The sequence below is a fragment of the Stegodyphus dumicola genome, chromosome 3 (assembly GCF_044657685.1).
Source record: "Stegodyphus dumicola isolate Sdum_Otavi_A_Nest chromosome 3, ASM4465768v1".
Classification (NCBI taxonomy): domain Eukaryota; kingdom Metazoa; phylum Arthropoda; class Arachnida; order Araneae; family Eresidae; genus Stegodyphus; species Stegodyphus dumicola.
The window spans coordinates 246,202,358-246,223,178 of NC_140770.1; the positions used below are offsets into that span (position 1 = coordinate 246,202,358).

General features: G+C 31.0%; 1 protein-coding gene across 1 annotated transcript in view; it reads left to right on the plus strand.

Annotated features, from left to right (window-relative positions):
- The window catches only part of beta-Man (beta-mannosidase), a 94,410-nt gene that overhangs the window by 56,506 nt on the left and 17,083 nt on the right, over positions 1–20,821 (plus strand). The window contains exons 12-14 of the mRNA XM_085814009.1: positions 8,713–8,810; positions 11,268–11,412; positions 16,064–16,272. Of these exons, the coding sequence (XP_085670135.1) occupies positions 8,713–8,810; positions 11,268–11,412; positions 16,064–16,272 (452 nt within the window). The remainder of the gene's footprint in view (positions 1–8,712; positions 8,811–11,267; positions 11,413–16,063; positions 16,273–20,821) is intronic.

Below are 20,821 nucleotides of genomic sequence, written 5' to 3' on the forward strand. Positions count from 1 at the left end.
TGCACAAAATTTGTGGTAGCCTAGCTTTTGTGTGACAATTTCAAACAACAAAGTTCGTGAAACTTGTGGAAAACTAGACGAAAGCTCCGTTATTGTGAAACGGCGGTTTTCACAAATCTTTTCATCAACTTTAGCGACCAGTTCGTCAATCACAATGCTAGGGCGTCCACTCTTCTCTTCATCGTGAACATTAGTTCGGTCATTTTTAAACTGAATGCCCCATTTCTGGATTAAACTTTCATTCATTATGTTGTTTCCGGACACTTCACACACTTACCGATAAATTTCCATAGGTTTTAGGTTTTTTTGCCAATAAAAACCGTATCACAGACCACACCTCACAACTGGCATGATTTTTAATTGCAGCACACATTTTAAATTTGAATATCGAAAAAACGGGCAGCGTGGGGAAATGTTCCCGTTGTGATGGCTGGACGCCGAGTGAGATGCCGAGCACGCAGACACCAAAATATATGTGATTAGCACGTGCCTAGCGACGTCAGATGGAAACGTTCCTTACTTTCTGAATAGCCTACGTATAAAAGGAGCCTAATTTTCCCAGGATCAGCTTTTTAGTTTTGTAAAAAATAAATGTTTATTATATATTCCTAAGATGACCAAAATTTTCACGCAACTTAGTATGGTGAAAAATGTGTGCTCCTTCTTCATCCCCTCCCTCCAGAATTCTCAAATCATTTAAACATTTAAGCTTCTAAAGTTGGAAATAAATGATTTGAGTTTTGTTTGTCTAATAATTAAAATGCTCTTCCTGGAGAGCAAAAGCCAGCATACTTTATCTGTATAATTTAAATAAAGTTAGGAAGTATCTCAGTGCAATTTTATCTAAATCTTTATGCTGCATGCAAGTGAGTAATCATTGAATATTTATATTTTCAGTTGATTAGATGTTATTAAAAAAATTAGTTAATACACATTGTTACTGAAAGGACAATCAGCTGCAGAAATAGAAAATGAGGTTTGTGTTTTAACTGTTAAATATGTAAACATATATATGTAAAATATAAAAAAATACGATGGCTTTGCTCTACACGAACACGCAACCTTTAATTAATTTTTTGCAATTCGGAATCTTCCCCTTAGACCAGTACTTTCCAGAACATTCACGCCTATTACATAACTGCTAGTATAAATATTGAGTGTGCGCCATTTTGTGTCTGAAGCTTCCCTCTCCCTGTGCTGTTGAAACCCATGCTGCTGCTCCCATCTTTCTTCTATGATGCAGTAAAATTAAAATAATCTTATTAGTAACGAATAGTGATCTGTTTTTGAAATTGAATTAAAGCTATGGAATAAAGATGTACCATTCAAAACTAAATCAACTTGCCTTGTCATTTTGGATTAGCCTTAACACTGTGCAAAAACCATGCCTGAACTTTGATGCCAAGTTTCATCACGACTGCCGAAATATCACAGATATTTATTTGTTGATGCCTCTAAAGAAGCTGTTGGGGCTGTTTTAAAACAAGAATATCCTGTCAACTTAGTTGTATTATATTCAGGCTCACAAGCAATGACCAGGAGCAGGAAGGCAGATTAAATCTTCAGTTTTATTTTCAGCAACATCTTATGGCTACACACAAGTAGGCAAATCAAATGTAAGTGTTCCAAAGGGCGTACATTTTTGATAACTTTGTAGCAAGAAAGCAGCAGCAGCACAGTCAAGCTAGACCAAAATGTGGAAAGCAAGTGCATAATGTTCAGGATGAAATCTGAAGTCAAACTGAGTTAGTTTTGGTTCTCAAAGCATTCTGACTATAGTAGTTATTATTGCTGTAAAATTATTATTGTCTGGTTGAGTTTTGGTTCAATTTACATCACCAGAATTATGTAAGAATCATATAACATAGATTTTTCTTGAAATGACGCAGTGCTTTAAGAATAGAGAAGAGAAATTAATATACGCTGCTAATTTAATCTTAAACATATTCTTTATTTTTCTTTCATATATAATCAGAAAAAAAATTTTTAACCCCTTCTCGCCGACTGTCACGTATACGTGCCAGCAACGAACGCACTTACCTACCGGCCGACACGCAGGCGTGCCAGAGGATTGTTCCATTCTCTACCGACTGTTACGTATTTGTGCCAGTACTTTGGAACATTTTTCAAACTATAATTTCTGCCACAAGATGGCACTGTATGTCCATATGGTTTCAGATACATGTAAATTAGACCTTCTACTCGAAATGAGAGAAGCATGACTCACATACACGTGTTTTTGATTATATAAACAAAAGGGGAAATAAATGTTTCCGAATGGCATGATTTATGACGTCTCTTTAAATTCGCACGTGGTAGTTGTTTATTGTAAGTAAAGAAGTTTTATTTTCGCTAAAGCATTGGGTATTTTGGTTTGCAGTTCAGTTTTTAGAAAATAATTAGATCTTGTTAGACGTGAATTCTTTCTGTGTTTACCGTTGCAATGTCGAAGTGTCGAAAATGTTTAACAGAGCATGAAATAGCAGAAATGATGCAAAATATTTCAGATATTGATTCTGAAATTGTGATATTCTGATATTGATTCTGAAATATTAACTGAAAGACATTTTCCAAAACTTTGTTCAGAAGAGACTGATAAGAAAATGAGACGACGATGCTTCGTTTGTTCACATTCCCTGAAAAATCCTCCAAAACAGCAAATGAGTTATTACGAGTGCAAGGAATGTAACGTAGGACTGTGTGTAGATCCCTGTGTTTTCAAATTTTTCATACGAAAAGAGAATTTTAAGTAATATATTTAGTTTTCAGATGTATAATGTTAAAAGTCATAAAATGGTGAGTAATTAAAATAAAATGTGTAAAATATGCATTTAAACAAGAAATAAGGTAATTAAAGTATATATATATAAATATTTATAAAGCATAAGCCGTTTAAATACTCTATAGAGCATTATTAAACAATGCGTTGATACTTCGGAAATTTCATGGATTTAGGCTTAGTAGCAGAAAAGCCCCCGGCCCTGGAGAGACGCTCGCGTAAGACACTGCCGGCGTCAGCGATAAGCGCGCGTTTTCGCTACCCGGCTCGAAGAGGTTAATAGAGATAGAATTTCTACAATTTCTAACAGTTAATTTAAATTCACTTGCTGGATTGAAAGGTCTTAGTCTAGTTGAATGAACAATTTCTTATTTCTTCTTAGTTAGAGGATTAGGTTTATCAATTTCGTAAGTAACTTCAGAATATTGTTTTAGAATTTTGTAAGGTCTTGAAAATGGAGGAGAAAGTTTACGTGTATTAGGATATTGAAATTCTTCATACATTACTAAATCACCTATTTTAAATTGCTTAGTTGATAATGAGTATCATATCTTTTCTTTATTAATATTATGATAATCATCAGATCTTTTTTGAGCTATTTTTCTAACTTCTTCAATTGGTGGATATAAGTCTTGATTTTGAATTAACCCATTAGCCGCTGGTGTTGTGTTGACGCAATGGTCAAAATAAATGCATATATAAATATAACTACCTAAGATATATTATACCAGCAGATTATTTTGTGTAGGGAATATTATAAAGATTATTTCTGTAAAAAAATATTTGCCTTCAATAATCATTTTGTTTATAATAATTAATCTCATACTTTAAGCAAAATTTTCGACCGGTATTTTTGCTGAAAATATTTAATGAAAGAATCCCCTTCTTTATCAGTGATCTATTTTTAGTCAAGGTCACTGTTTATCAGAACATTAAATCAGTCAGATGTTTATATTTGTGTTGCGAAGAAGGGCGGGTAGTCAATCTCCTTTTTCACTCATTCATTTCGATGTTCTGGTTCATGTTCTGGTTGTTTAAAAATGCCTAGAACTAGGTATCTTACATTAGAAGAAGCCCTTCAAAGATTTTTTAATGAAGAAACAGATGATGATAATGTTAATAATGACCAGAATGAAACGGATATTGTTGTTGTTCTCCCAGAAATTGCAGAGGCTACTGACGAAGAAGAAAGAAATGGCAATGTTTTAAATAATGATAATCATATTTTACCAAATGATACTGCTGGGGAAGTTGAAATTCACATAAAAAGTAAGTTTTAACCTTCTAAAAGCAGTTATAGTCATACTAAAAAGTTTAAAAAACAGAAGACTGAAATCTTGAAGTGGATAAAAAGGGAACTGTTAGTTATGTCTCAGGAAGAACATGAAGAAGGAGATAAAAGAGAAATTATAAAAGACAAAACACAAGGTAAAACTAGAGCACATATTTTCGATTTTTTTTTTTTTTTTTTTTTTTTTTTGTTTAGACATTTACTCTCTTCTCGTTGAACAGACAAATACATACGCTCAGGAAAAAAAATGCCCAGAATTTATTGCATCTGAAGCCTATATGAGAAAATTTATTGAAATATTATTGCTTACAGGATATTATTCTTTACCTCAAGAAAAAATGTATTGGTCTTTTGATAAGGACATTTCTTTTCATGTTGTATGAGAATTTATATCACGTTTGCAGTACAGGAATATTAAGCAGAATTTGCATTTGACAATACTGATAAATTATATGAGGTGAGACCGTATCTAAACTTACTAAATATCAATACTTTTTACTACTGGAAATATAAAATCTGTTTTATAGATTTCAGACGCGAGAATGCATTATTTCTTTTGTAAACTCCTATTGAGAGTGTAGAATTAGCCAGAAATTTATCAGCAACAGGAAGACCTAGTAAATTCAACATTCAAAAACCATTGCATGGAGATGGTCGACATTTTATCGTAAAGTCCGTTGATAACAAAAGACTTTGTTGTAAAGAGTACCATAGCCAGACTGTTTATAGATGCAAAGTATGTAATGTAGCTTTACATCATGATTGTAATCAAGCTTTTCATGCTTGAATCTTTCAAATGAAATAATCTGCATTTGTAAAAGAAATACAATGTATATTTTAATATTAAATTAATACAGCTAAAAAGTAATACTGCACTCCACTCAAAAGAAACGTCACACGAGTACAATCCTACTCACTAAACATCCGTAATCTTATTCCGCTGACGTTGCGCGAATGCAACACTCGCTTTTTCCACAGGTAAGAGCATTTTTTTTTTATTTTGAATGTAAATTTATGTTATAAATGCTTAATTTAATATTTGTTATTATTTTCATGACAAAAGAAACATTCCTTGTAGTTTTGGCGGTTAATGGGTTAAGGAATCATAAGGTAATTTTCCATACATTAAGTACAATGGTGGGAATTTTGTTACAGAATGAGGGATGTTATTATATTCTTCAGTTACTTGGGGTAATAATTTTCTCTATGCAATATTACTTTGATAAGAATTTAGCTTACATTTTAATATAGTTATAATTGTTTGATTAACATGTTCAATTTTACTATTAGTGTGGGGTCTATTTGCTGTAGTCAGTAATTGTTTTACATTATGATTCCTTAGAAAGTGCTTAAATTTTGAAGATATAAAAGCAGCAGTCCTATCACTTAAAATTTTTTGGGTACCTGAATTTGAAAAATTTGTCTTAAGCAATTTATATAAGTATCAGTAGTTACACTTTTAGAAGCAAAAGTCCGAATATATCTGGTTGCATGATCAGTAATTATGTGAATATACACTTTTTAGTAGAATTATAATAATTTAAACCACCAACAATATCAATAGATAATATTTCAAAAGGTTCACTAACTGAGGGTAAATTTTGTATTAAACCAAATTTCTTTTGTTTACTTTTCTTATTAAACTGACATACTTCACAATGCTTGCAATAAATTTAGCAATGAAGACACGCGAATATGACCAAATTGTAGATGTACTTTTTCAAGTAATTTAGTACGAAGAGACATTGGAATTACAATTTTATACAGTCCTTGTTTTTTAACAGTTAACACATCATTCATTTTCTTATATTTAGGATTACAAAGATTGTCTATATTTTGATATTCTTTTATTTCTTGCAATGATAATAAATTAACTTGTAATCTTAAATGCTGACAAATAGGATTTCTAGAAAGCATGTCAGCTTCAACATTAGTGGAACCTTTATTATACTTTATATCAAAATCATACATAGATAATTTTAAAGACCATCTAAATAAACGACTTATAGGATGTTTTATATTTTTAAGCCAAACTAAAGCAGCATGTTCAGTATGTACTGTAAACTGATAACCATGTAAATAATAATAAAATTTATCAATTGTATCATTAATAGATAAACATTCCAGCTCAGTAATTGCATAATTTTGTTCGTAAGACCTTAATTTTCTAGAATGAAAAGCAATTGGATGTAAACTACCATCAGGATATCCTCCCCCCCCCCTTCAAGAAATAAAAGGCGTAGCGACAGAGAAGCCTTTTTAAAGAAAAAGCGTTAAAGCACTAGCAAATTAAAAAATAATAATTAATCATAAAATTTTGATCTTGTAAAGTATAATTTATAAATATAAATTTTTTAAGTAAATTTTAATTTTGTAAGATTTTGTATTTTAATTTTGTAGGATTTTGTATTTTTTAAAAACACTTTGATACAATGTACAATGCCAAAAGCCAGTTACTTTTCATTAGGCAATGGAGGTTTTTTGATATTTTGTACCTAGTGCCCCCCAACCATCAGCAAGGTAGTCACCCTGATCTGTTGGCAAGGACATGCCAAAAATTTGATTCAAAGTGTTAATGTCTTATTGTATCATATCATTATTTATATTGAATTATATCATAATGTTTTGTATTGAATTTTTAAGCTATTTTAAAATATGTCAATGGATTGTTAATTACCTACAATGAGAAGAATAAATGCACATCATACATTATTTATAAATTATATATTTTCTAAGTTTTATATGAAAAGAAAATTTTAAATATCTTCTATTCAAGAATTATTATTAAATCATATTTATTGGGAAAAGTGCATAATATTTGTGAACTTATTAGTCCACAAGATGAAAATGAACTGATTTACTGGCCTCAAGAGACTTTAAAAAAGTATTTCATTCAATTTCAACTATTTTCATGAAAGGACTGTTTAATGGACATTTTGAGCAAATTTCAGGACTTTTATGCTTTTAGTTTATTTATTATTATTATTCCATATACAATTTAGTTATATGTTTATTTATAAATCATTGTAAAATTGCATAATTCAAAAACTTTACAATTATATGAGAAAAGATCATGTTTTATGATAGGACATAGTTAAAGCTTGTAAGCTATGTCCTGGATGTTTCTTTATGTCTTTCCTCATACTTCCTGCTTCACTAATTTACTAATGCTTTGCTCACCTAACTCTTGTTTTTGAGGGGGGAAGATGTAAAATATAAAAAAATATGTATGGTGGCTTTGCTCTACGCGAACACGCAACCTTTAATTAACTTTCTGCAATTCAGGATCTTCCCTCTAAACCAGTACCTTCCAGAACATTCGCGCCTATTACGTAACCACTACTATAAATACTGAGTGTGCACCATTTTGTGTCAGAAGCTTCCCTCTCCCTGTGCTGTTAAAACCTACACTGCTGTTCCCATCTTACGTTCTTCTATGATGCAGTAAAATTAAAATAATCTTATTAGTAACGAATAGTGATCTGTTTCTGAAATTGAATTAAAGTTATGGAATAAAGATGTACCATTGAAAACTAAATCAACTTGCCTCATCATTTTGGATTATTAGCCTTACCACTCTGCAAAAACCATGCCTGAACTTTGATGCCAAGCTTCATCACGACTGCTGAAATATCACATATATAATTACAAAACAATTTTTTAAAAACAAAGCATAATCATGTCTAGGATTTTCGCACATTTAAGCTGCTGAAAAATTACCAGTAAAGACATAAAGTAAGAAATTTAGAACCAATTTTTCACAAAGACCAAAAATTGAAATTCATAAGTAATAAATTTCTAATAATCCTATAAATGCAATAAGGAATTTTTAAAAAAATAGTAGAACCAAAACTTTTCAAACAAGCAGAACCCCAATTATAAAAAAATGAAATTTAAAGAAAAAAGAACGTAATAAAAGAGGAATTCAATCACTTCATAAGGAGGAGGAACACTGAAATCAGTGTAAGTCTCTCTTCCCCCAAAATCCTTTCTTTTCTGTATCCAGAATCAGCCGATGAACTATTACAATGTATTTAATAGTTCATCCAAAAATTCTAGCCCTTCCCCAAAGCAAGGAAAAAACAAAAGTAAATTCAAATTAAAATCTTGAATAAAGAGAATTCTGTTCAAAGAATTGAAAATGTAAGTGAAATAATAAAATGCTTTAGTGAAAAATTCAAATCAAAATAATTCAAATAGTTTAAAATGTAAGTGAAATTATAAAACTTTAGTGAAAAGAGATAAATAAAAACTCATAAGAAGTAATTAAAAACTTCAAGCACTTTCATTTAGAACACAATCGAAACTATGAATAAGATCGTTAGAGTAGTGACGTTTAGGTTTGCCATTTTGGCTTTGTTGGCGAAACTAAAATACTGTGGCATGAAAATAATTGCTCAAAAGGCTAAAATTTGGAACAAAAGATAGAATTTTGAAACAAAAAAAAATATTCTAATACTTCTATTAAAATTTTAATTTTGAAAAAGAAAAGATTACTTTACAAAAACGAAATTATTAAATTATTAAAACGAAATTTAAGTAAATTAAGTACATATATATATATATATATATATATATATATATATATATATATATATATGTTGCATTTGATTTTTTTGATTATAATTCTGAATTTTTTAAGGTAATTTACAGATTGGAAGCATGATTGAAGAGCATTTTATCTTGCCATCTAAAATCTGTGGAATAAAAGGTTTTAAAGATGTTTTATATTTGTCTCAAGTAAGTTTTCCTCTATTTTCCCTGGGGGGATGTGAGGTCATTTATTAGTAATATAATATGTTTATAATTTTTCTAATTATTTTTAAGACATTATATATCTTGGAAATAAGTTTAATTATTGCTCTATTTCTCTGTAATGTAAAATAATATAGTTTAATTACACTTACGTCATAATTAAAAGTGGAGAAAATTCATTTTGACTAAAATTTGAAAATAAAACAGCAAGGAGTAATTCATAGAAATACTGCAGCACAAATTGTTACAGAGCTTAATTCTACATATGAGCTGACAAAATTCAGAAACAAATTAAACTTTTTATCTGAGTTTACTGTAAATTCATTAGAATAAAATTGCATATAATCAAATTTATAAATTTAGGGAAGGTTTTTGGTAATTAATTGTATTGTTTTTCTTCTTAATAACATATTTTTAAATCAAAGGCATTCTTTAGGCAACTTTGAGGTCATATTTGCATTCAAACATTCATGTTTTGGTCAAAATCGCTATTTTTTTAATATGTCTTTTTCTTGATGACTAATAAAATAGTTATATTGAAACTCAAGAATAAATTATATGTTGAAACCAACAAAAAATGCATGGGAATGAGGCAGAATTCTTCTTTGGAGGGCAATTAAAAAGATTCTTAAAGGAAAATAAATATAAAACAGTAAAAAACAAAAAAGAAAAAAAATCTGAAAGTTTTCAGATTTTAAATGCTTCCAAAGGGGCAATTTTTTAATGTTTTGTGTGTTACCTTTATTTATTAAATATCAAATTCTTTGCATTTAAACTATAAAATTCTGCTCAACAGCACTATCCCAAAATAGTTTTAAAATGAGCATATCTTTAGAATTTCCGATACAGAGACTCGCACGCTGGAGATAAAAATGTTTTTTTCTGTACAACGTTGCCGTTTCTCGCTTTGAAATGCTTGAGTTTGTTAATCAAAAATTTGTTAAAGTTTTACAAAACATGAAATCGATAATAAAACAAATTTCAAATTTGGTCTTCCACATGCCCATATTAGAAGGAGGATTACATCATTCAAAATTCGATGGCTCTATGTACCATTGTTTTATCACAATGCGAGAAATATACATACATTTATGCATATTTTTCATTATTTAATTTCTTCAAGTATAATGCAGGACTCTAACATTTGGTGGCAGCAGTTTGAAAAGCGAAACAGACATTTATAGTGATTCAATGCAAAATCTCAAAATGAAAACAAAAGTCCTTCAGGGACAAAGCCCCTCTGGACTAATAATTTATAATTGATTTGCTCAATTTTGTATGATATTTTCAAAGAAATGTAAAATTTTATAAAAGGTTTTAAAGATGTTTTATATTTGTCTCAAGTAAGTTTTCCTCTATTTTCCCTGGGGGAATGTGAGGTCATTTATTAGTAATATAATGTGTTTATAATTTTTCTAATTATTTTTAAGACATTAATTTGCTTGTTTTATATTATATATCTTGGAAGAAGTATACTAAAGAATTTTGATGCAGGAAACTTGTTTATATACGATGTAACAGTACCATGTGGTAAAATCTGAAAGGGACGTTAGTCTCAAATGAGATATTAGTCTTGAAAGAGCATTTTGTTTTGAATCACTTTTCAGATTGTTGCTACCAAATATTATTGCCCTGTATATTTAAAGAAATTAAATAATGAAGAATCTGCATGAATGTATGTATGTTTCTCACATTGTGAAAAAACAACGATAACCTATAGACATCAAATTTTTAATAACATAGTCCTCCATCTGAACATAGGCAGCTGGAAACCCGAATTTTGAATTTCAAATTTGATTTATTATCTATTTCATATTTTGTAAAACTTTAATGTTTATTATTATTATTATTATTATTAACGAGTTCAATGATTTCATTGTCAGCAGTGGTAACACTGCAGGTGAAAAAAACATTTTTATCTCCAGAGTGTAAGACTGTCTATTGAAAATGCTAAAGGTAAGCTGTTTTTAACTATTTTGTGATTTTGCTGTTGAATCGAATTTTATATGGAACTGAGAATATGATATTTAATAACTAAAGTAAATGCACAAAACATTAATTATAAAAAGACACAAAAAAATGTTTTGTAAAGTCATCTTCAGTAAGAAAACTGAACATTAAAAAGGTAAACTGAGAAAAAACAAAAACATGCATACCAACACTTAACATTGCATCAGAAATTCTAAACATAAAATTTTAAAAACTGCTATGCTGCTTTTAAATTTTTGTACTTTTGCTGTAGAACTGTTAATGTCATGAGTGGATAAAAAAAAAAAAAAAGCTAAAATAACAACAATAAAAATGGGTTAATAAGAGTGAGTGTAACAGTAGACTGGTAGATTGCAAACAGCAAGAGCATAAAAAACCTTAACAAACTGTTAAACTGGGCAACTGTTGAAATCTGAAACTTTTTTTTTTTAATCTGTATCTTGCATATTTTAGATTACACAGGCAATGGCCATTAAGACTGAAACAGAAAAATATCGTCGCAGTCAAAGTGAAGTCGTAAATGGAGAAGGAAAAACTATGGGCGCTTTGTATTGGCAGCTAAATGATATTTGGCAAGCACCATCGTGGTCATCAATTGGTAACAAAATCTTTAGTACCTTAAAACTTATTTGGGTACTTTTCCGTTTTGCCAACTCAGGCAATAAAGTCACCAATAATGGTGCAACTGATGCCAAACGGAATGTCGTCAATGGTAACCTTTTACGCCTCATTTTCAAAAGTCGCAGCGACTTCTTATCAAATTGATTGTTTCTTTCAATACTGACATACAATTACATAGAATTTTTACCAGGTGATTCAAGTTTATGTCCTAAGGCCATTCGCGGTAATTAAGTCAAGGATGCAATCACACCGCTTACCCGAAGCCAAAGCTATAGAAAAGGCAAAGTCAAGGTGTTACAACTCGAACGCGAAATGAGTGAAAGTTTCTCTTCTGCCAGTGGCAACGGAGTCGAAAAACGAACTTGGAAGAGAGCAGTCGCTCACTCGGTTTCTCTCGATAGAATTTGATACTAAGGGGAGGATAATTCCCATCTTTTGATTTGAAATTAATCTTGAATTATGTATATATTGTAATGTAAAAGATGTGTGTAAATAAAAGTCATTAAGACTTAATTGAAGTAGTGATTTGAATCGAATATACAAATCAAAAGCACTCCCAAATAGAACTATGGATTATAGAAATAACACAAGGGTTAAATTCATCAATTCTAATGAGAATGCACTAATGAAGTAAAGCACTGCAGTTAACATAATTTCTGAGTAAGCTATTCGAACGAATTGAAATAATTCTTGCATTTAAACTTGTATTCCAAATTAAGATTTAATTTAAAATTAATGTAGATAATTACCAAGAGAATTAGATTTTTGTAGCATAGTTTACGTGAGATGAGATCACTTGGGCTGACATGATATAAACCGGCGAATCAGGATGTTGAACCATGATAGCATAGTAAATTCTTAAATTAATGTCTTTTTATAAATTTATTGTCTTTATTTATTGACTTCTTACAAAATTTTAAACGATATTAAAATGTTTATGTCTTCAAAATAAAAAATTCTTAGAACTAAAATTTTTTAATATTATGTGTATACTATATGTTGTCGCCAATGAAGTCTGCTTGGCGCGATTTGCGCCGGCGAAACGTAAAAGTACCCTTATTTATTGGTTACGAATTTATAATTCCCATTTAGTATTTGTTAAAACATTATTAATGTATTTAAATATCAGTTTAATATTACGTTCTTGCAAAATTTCTTGAGATTTCTAAATATATTAAAAGTGTAAAAAAAAAAACTATATACCGTATATTCTGGCTTATAGCACATACCTATAATTTCAAACTACATTTTTTAATTTTTAGGTATATTTGCATGTAATGCACACCCTTTTGCAAAATGCATCATGCCAGTCTAGAAATAGTGTGCAAATGAATAATAAAAGCAAAGAATGAAATTAATTCTGATATAATTAAAAATCATTTAAAAAATGTAGTATGTCTAACAGTGTAGATGGAACAGAAGATGATTATTTATTTATAGATCAGAATAACATTGATGGTAAAGATGGAGCAGAATTCAATAATATGTCTGAAGATATAATGGAAGATGAATTGATACACTTTTCCTGTTATCCAATAACGAAAATTTTTAAGTTCTTAGGATATGTCATTTCTTTCAAATAAACAGGATTTACGTAGATGTGGAAATCTAATTTTTGCATACTCATTTTTTCCTTATTTTTAAATCTACCATTTTTATATCCGTCATATAACACGCACCCGTAAATTTGAACTTTATTTTTTGCATTAAAAATGTGCATTATATTCCGGAATATTTCATAATTTTTTTATTTGGTTTTCCTAAACCTTGCGTCATTCATCTCATTTTTGCTTCTTCTGAATCTTTCAAATCATTTCTCACAAGCATCAGCAGATAGAGCATTCTTTCTGTAGTTTTCCCTTTTCAAGACTTCCCCAAACTTATATATTCCAAATAGTGAATACTTGATAAATGTAAGGAAAATTTTATGCAAACGTTATAAGGTTTTTAATATTTTAACTCATTTGTATTCTAGTATATCAACTCATTTAATTTGTCATTCTCATACAAAAGTATGTCACAAGAATGTAAAATGTCATTTAGTCATTTAATTATTGTCTTTATATCTTGGTATATTACATGCAGAATTGTACTTACACAAAGTTGGGAATAGGAAATATATTTGCCGTAATTTCAGGAAGAAACGCCGCTGCGTTTACGTGTTTAAAACTTAAATTTTCAGCGGGTGCGGTGTTTCTACCCATGCGGCGTTTAGGTGCACTAAAAATAAAATATTTCCTATGATGGTTATTGTACATAGTTTGGATGGCCTTGTCATTGTGCTTAGACTGGTGCTGTTCCCACACAAAAGACCACTCAGTTTCTTTTTGCGAACGTTATTTTGTTTACATTCTTTCCCTTGAACGGACCTACATGCCTTATTCACCCTAAACGAGATCTCAGAACAATAACATTCTTCCCCCTTTCAAATCAACATTCTCATCAGTTTGAATAGTCTTTCTCCTCTGCCATTCGATGAATCTTCCAGGACCCATCCTCTCCCCATGCCTGCCTTTTCTGCAATTTTTTTCAAAGGCGGACACGACTCCACCTGCCTTGCAATAATGAACTCTGATGTATTTCCCCTTCAGCATGAATGGATTTTTCTTGGCATTCTGCCAAATACAGATCCCATCAGTTTGGGTACAAGTACTTGTTGAATAGTTTTTAAGTAAGAAGGGAGCGGAAAATTTTTGAAAATGTCTCTAAACGGCACAGAAGCTATACATTTCTTACCTTTAATTTATTTTTGAGTTATGGTTTCATTTCATGCATTTTTCTGGTATGTCATATATCAGGACTTAGGTTGAGTTTTTGCATCTATACGGCCCACGACGATGTCACGCGCAATTTAATCTATTGCGGCGTTTACGCTGATGCGGCATTTCTGTGTAATTTTAATTTTTTTCCCGCCATTTTTCTCGAGTGCGGCGTTTACGCTGATGCGGCCTTTCTTCCGGAAATAACGGTAAATTGATTATCTTAGTCTTTCGTGCTTTTAGGTGAGGATTACTTTCAGTTGTAGAGATGGACTTCAAGAAATCTGTATAGTTACTGATTCGTAACAACTAGTATAAATACCATTAATATATTTCCTTTCTTGTGTGCATTCACTGCGAATGAATTTGAATTGGTTTGAATTTAAATTGACAATAAGCATAAAATAAAAAAAAAAATCCTTTATTTCTTAAAAATATTTAATGTGTCTTAAGTTGTGTTTTTCTGCATTTTATGTGAACATTTTGAGCATTGCTTTGCATCAGAAAATGTAACTAAATATTTCTTAGATTATAAATTAGTGTTTTTATTTATTTATTTATATTGATAAGAAATGAAAACTTTATTGATTGTAATTAAAATTAAGTCAGAGAAGAAGGGAAAATATAATACATTTTTGCTGCATTTTAAATTTGTATGCAGAACATATATTTTTTACATTCTTAAACTTTTATGTTTTAGCATAAAGTGAGTAGTATATTATGTCAAAAGACTGAAAGGCTTTTTGCATCATAAAATATTCTTTTATGGAGAACTTCCCCAAAAAAATCAATCAGCATCTGTGGTGTAACTGGAGATTTTGCCACTTGGCACGATTCCTAAATTTGCTACCCCTATTGATATAAAAACAATTAATTACAAAAATGTCAAAACAACATATAGGGAAATAAATTATGTTTATTTTTAGTTCAGTCATGTCACCATCACTGACATTGTGGAGATCTATTTGATTGCTCCAGTTGGTGTTATGTAGATAGTATAAAAATACTTCTAAATGAAAAATAATCATTTATAGTTCTTAAATACTTTTTAATGTTTTTTTTTTGGGGGGGACGCTTCTAACAGTTATGGTGACTGAGAGGAAAGTTTGCAATAGTGTTGCAGTATTTCGAATTTTGTTCTGAAGATTGTATTGTAGAATAAAATGCAAAAATTTAAAAGGATTGCTCTTCGAAGTTCTCATTTTGATTTCCTTAGAAATAAAACTCTGAAATACTCCTTTCTTGACGAAGAAGTTGTCCTTATTAATGTCACCAATGATCTTAATTTAGTTGATATTCATAATTTGCATTTAAAAGTTTCAAAAAATCAAAAGGGTATAACAAAAGTATGTAGCTGTTGAAATGACATTATGTCTTTAAATACTTTATTAAAGTAAAGACATTTTTTTTTTCTTAATTTAATTCCATATGGCAAATTAGAATCTCATTCTTTTACCTGCCTCAATAAGTCACAGGATTAACCCCTGTAAAATAATATTTCACACGAAAAGTGTTTTACCCATAGTGGACCAAGCCCTGTAATGCCACTGATCAACATGTGCATTCACATCACACATACAAAAAGTTAGGAATATATGATGTAGCTATTTTATTAAGTTGTTTGGTGTCTTTTCCTGATCAGACTACCAGAATTCATTGATCTTTGCTGCTGCCACAAATTCTGGCTTTAAATTTGCTGAAGAATATTAAGAAACAAATGAAAAAATAGATTTAATTACTAACCAATTGCTAAAAGTTGATATTATTGTCATATCAAATTTTTATATATTTAACATTTTTGTTAATTGTGTGAAACTGATTACACTTTATTAAATAATTTTAATTCTAATTTCTGATTGTATTTGATAGAATATGGAGGAAAATGGAAGATGCTGCACTACTATGCAAAGAATTTTTTTTCTCCTCTTCTTGTTTCACCTTATGAAGAAAATGGAATAGCTTTTGCTAGCATGATTTCTGATTTAATTACACCTCTTTATGATTTAAAACTTCGTGTTCTAGTTTTTAAATGGTCATCAATAGTACCAGCATATACTGATGAAGTTATCTTCAGCCAGGTACATACATAGCTGAATTTTGATTCAATCGTAATTTAATACATGACTGAAATTTTCTTCAGTGCTTGTTTAATCCATTACATTGGTATTAGGAACATCCTTAACCGTTTGACTGCTACGCGGCGCAAAAGCGCTGCGTTCTGATGCAAAAGCAAAGTTTAAAAACATTCAGCAGAAATAGCAATAGAAGCTCCCTAAGATTATATACTGTGCAAATATTGAAGACAAAAGTTTTAAACTTAACCAATATATTAACAATATATATATATAAATAAAAATACAATAAATAAATTTACTTCAACACCAGAAACTTAAAGAGTGTAACATTATCAAAAATTACATTTAGTTGACTATTCATTAACCCCAAGGGTTTTTCCTTTAAAGAATATTACACTATTAATGGTACAGCAAATATATTACCTGATCTTTGAATACAGGCATTCAGTACGCGGAAAACATATCACAGAACAAAAACTACGCAGTTAATATGAATTTCATTTCACTATCAATAAGTCCATGCTTTTTGGCCAAGAATGCACCTGAAAAATTAAACTAAGCCTTGAGTGCACTTGAACCAGCAAACACTGCTCACTGTAGTTGCTCATGAGAAATCACAGCTTGGAAAAATATCGCCGCTAGTTCTCGAAAAACACTTGTATTGAAGATGCCGCCTTTATGAAAACAGGATGCCGCCCACGGAAGTTGCTCACCAGAAACCACAACTTGAGATCTATCACCGCTGAAACGTAGAAACAGGATGCCGCCCACAGCAATTGCTCACATCGTAGCCGCTTTTCAGAATCCAAGAAAAATCGTCTCGGATTGGAACCACGGTAATTATCGCTAGATGGCACGCATCGCAATAACGTCTTCCAATGAGGGCTGGAACGGCACACCTAGGAGCAATGAAACAGAAGGAATAAACCATATGACGTAACATCAAGTTTCATTTTTGCATCTTAATTAGGCTGGAACAGTCTGTTCTTAATACAAACAGTGGCAGTGAAAGAGAAGTAGAAGTAATTGTTATATACACTAAAAATAAGAACTAAACCTTATGTGCAAGTTAGAATTATTTCAAGGAGGAGAGATGATGCAGAAAAAGGTTTACAATAGGTTATATTTTTCACCACGTTCATTTGTCTCGAAAACGCAACGCAGTTAATTATTTTAGAATGCACTCGTGTTACAAAGTACACATGAGTTCAGACTACGTACATACGTTCACACCCACAACAACAAAGACGCACTGAAACTCGCAGCTCAAAAGCGCTGCATCGCGATTTTTGAGACAAATGAACTCAGCGCTTTTGCGCCCCATAGGAGTCGAACGGTTAACTGAGTCTTTCTGAAATTTTTTTTCTGTTATATTACATGACCATACTCTTATCATTACTCTACCACAATAAGTATTTCTACTGAGAGAAATATAAGGTGTTTCTTTATCTTGCAAGCAACCTCACTCACGGCCAATTATCAAAATGTGTCCATTCAGGAAACTATAATATATTTATTTTCAGATTTAATCAGTCTGTAATTGCTTAGTAGTCTGCATGATTTTAAAGAAATAAATGCATTTATTAATAGTATAATGACATTAGAAACAAACTCTAACTATTGTAGCAAACTCTTTCAAACCTTTTTGAGGTGTTTTGTTGTATCAAGCCTCAAATGTTTACAGTTATGTGTATTGGCAAGAGTTGCCTCAGCAGTGTCTTAAACTAGTCGCAGAAAACTTGTAAGTCATTGGTGACCAAAGCACTGACAGGCACCATTGACCATGGATTTAATAGTTACCAGTGTCCTTCAGCTTAATTTAATTTTAACAGTCTCTCTAAATTTTCTGCTCTGTCTGACACCAGTATTCTTAAGTTACTGGTGTCAGACGGAGAACCTGTACACTGGTGATCAACTTGTAGTCACTAGTCACCAACTGCTTTAATGACCATTGTTGTTCTTTAGTTAAATTTTATTTGAAAAATTTATTTAAATTTACTCCCTTTCTTTGTATTGATGACTTTATGGATTAAAGGATTGTAAATCAGTGGTACCTTGACTAGCACTGGAGTGCTTTAACTCAAAAATCCATCTAAATAAATTGTACTATCCTACACAATAACCCATTGGTTGACCAATAGGGATAGATGATCTGTAGATCATCAGTGACCAGTTGCTTTGAGGGACAATATTGACCCCAGGTTTCTTTATTCTTTTTATTATTTATTTATCTAAATTTACTGCATTGTCTTACATCTGTATTACATTAATGTCCATCAACCGTGTAATACAAGTCACTAAAAACAAATAGTCTTTTGCCACAACTAATGTGCTCTGATTCAATTTTAATTTTAAAATCTATCCAAATACCAGTGACCTTTGATTTAATTATAAATTTACCTTTAGCGTGTAGGTCATTTTGATAGATGCAGGCATGTTTCATATTAATTTTATTTTAAAATTTAACTAAATGTACTGTACATTTCCTCATTGATGCCTTCTGTATTATCTCCAGGGGTCATTGTCAGTCTGTAGATCATCAGTGAATAATAGCATTAATGGCACCAATGTTCTTCAATTTTCTTTAACTTAAATATGTGTTACTTAACACAGATATGTGTCTAATTTAGCACATTTCTCCACGCCAGTGATCTATGGGTTCATACCGAGTGATTTAGAACCAGTAGGTCACCAATGACCAATAAACAGTCTGGAAGTGCCCAGATGTCCTTCAGTTTGATTACAATTTTAAAATTTATCTAAATTTACTAGACCAGAGTATATTGGTTGACATAAGTTCCATATGCTTGTAGGTCATCGGCAGAGCTGCGGAGTCAGAGCTGGAGTAGCTAAAAACAGATCGATTCCAGTTTTTGTTGGACCGTTTAAATTTGAAATGAATTGAAAAAAAATTAATGACAAGCTGAGTTATTATTTTTATTTATGAATTATATACATTAATAAATAGTTATTTTCTATTTTATTGACATATTAATAAATAAATATAAGGGAGGAGGATGGATGTGATATTTGCCATTATTAAACTGATTCATTTAGTTACAAATCTCACTGGTAAATTTAAGTAAGCAGCAATAGCAGCAAGAATTCCCAAAATTGATGGAATTCTTAGGAAGCGAGCGGGGAAAAGGAGTAATTATTGATAAAGCAACGGGATAAGGAAGTATATATTTAATGATAAAGAGATTTTTAGAGTTAAGAACTTTTTTAGAAGATGTAGATAACCCTAATGTTTTACTAACAGAAAGACTGTGGAATGTAGAGCAGAATTGGAAACTCTTCTTTCTATACTGTATATAGCCACAAAAAAGCTGCAATCTGAAGAATTGACAGGAGGCGAGAATGGAAGAATGGGATGTTTTTTTCTTTCTGAAATAGAGGGTTTATTGCAGAAAGAATGATTTCCTCTATGAAGAAAAGAGAAACTAATTTCCTAGACAATGAGATCTTGCTGGGTTCAGTATGTAGATTCAAAACACCAAATTTTCTTGGATGACGAACAAATTAAAAAAGGAAGGAAAGCCACCTATGAACTTTCATTAAGAATGAAATTATTCTCAGAACAATTGGAGAATTCGAATCAGGAGAGTCAAACTGCAGACATTGCAATTGAGTCTCTATCATCCTCTTCCAGTGATGAATTAGATTTTGAAAAATATTTTTGGGTAATATTGAAAAAGCTAAGGCAAATCTAATGAAAATAAAGGACCAAGAGCCTTTAGATATAGAAAATGAAAAAATACGAACAAGATTTCTACACTGCCTTTGAGGAAATAGAGAAATATGATTGTGCTTGCAAGACACCTCTTTCAGAACTTGGAAAACTCTATCCTGAAAAGATAAAAGGAGTAGCCCTAACAGTAACAGCTCTTCCTCCTACTCAAGTTAGTGTGGAAAGACTGTTCTCAGCCCTGAAATTTATCAAATCGGATCTATGGCCCTCCAACAAAAAAGGTCCTTCCGAAGCTATACTGTTTCATAGAAATAACTAACGCCAGTTTTTCCATTTCATAATAAATGCTAATTAATATAAATAATTTGCTATGCCATCAATTTTTTTTTCTGTAGCATCTATTACTTCTTTTATATTAAAAAAATAAGCTGTAACCCATGTGTAAATGTTTGCATATATGTGAGGGAGTCGGAGTTGGTCATTTTCCGTATTGACTCCACAGCCCTGCTCATGGGTAACAAACAGCCATAATGAACACTAGTATGCTTAATTTTAATTTTAAAATGTATAAAAAGTGCTCTACTATCCCATACTAATAATCTATGGTTTGAACTCCCTGTAACTCTTAATCTGTAATTCTCGGGTGACCCTAACATCAGTGGTTTCTAGTGTGTTTCTGTTTAAGTATGTGTCTGAATGTGCTGCACTGCTCTACACAATTAATATCGAAGTTGACCCGCAGTTACCATCAATATATAGCTTGCCTGTGACCGGTATGGGAACCTGTGTTTTTTGGTTTAATTTAAATTTACAGGTGTATTTAAATTGGGCTTTACTATGGTACATTGGTGATGTGTGGGT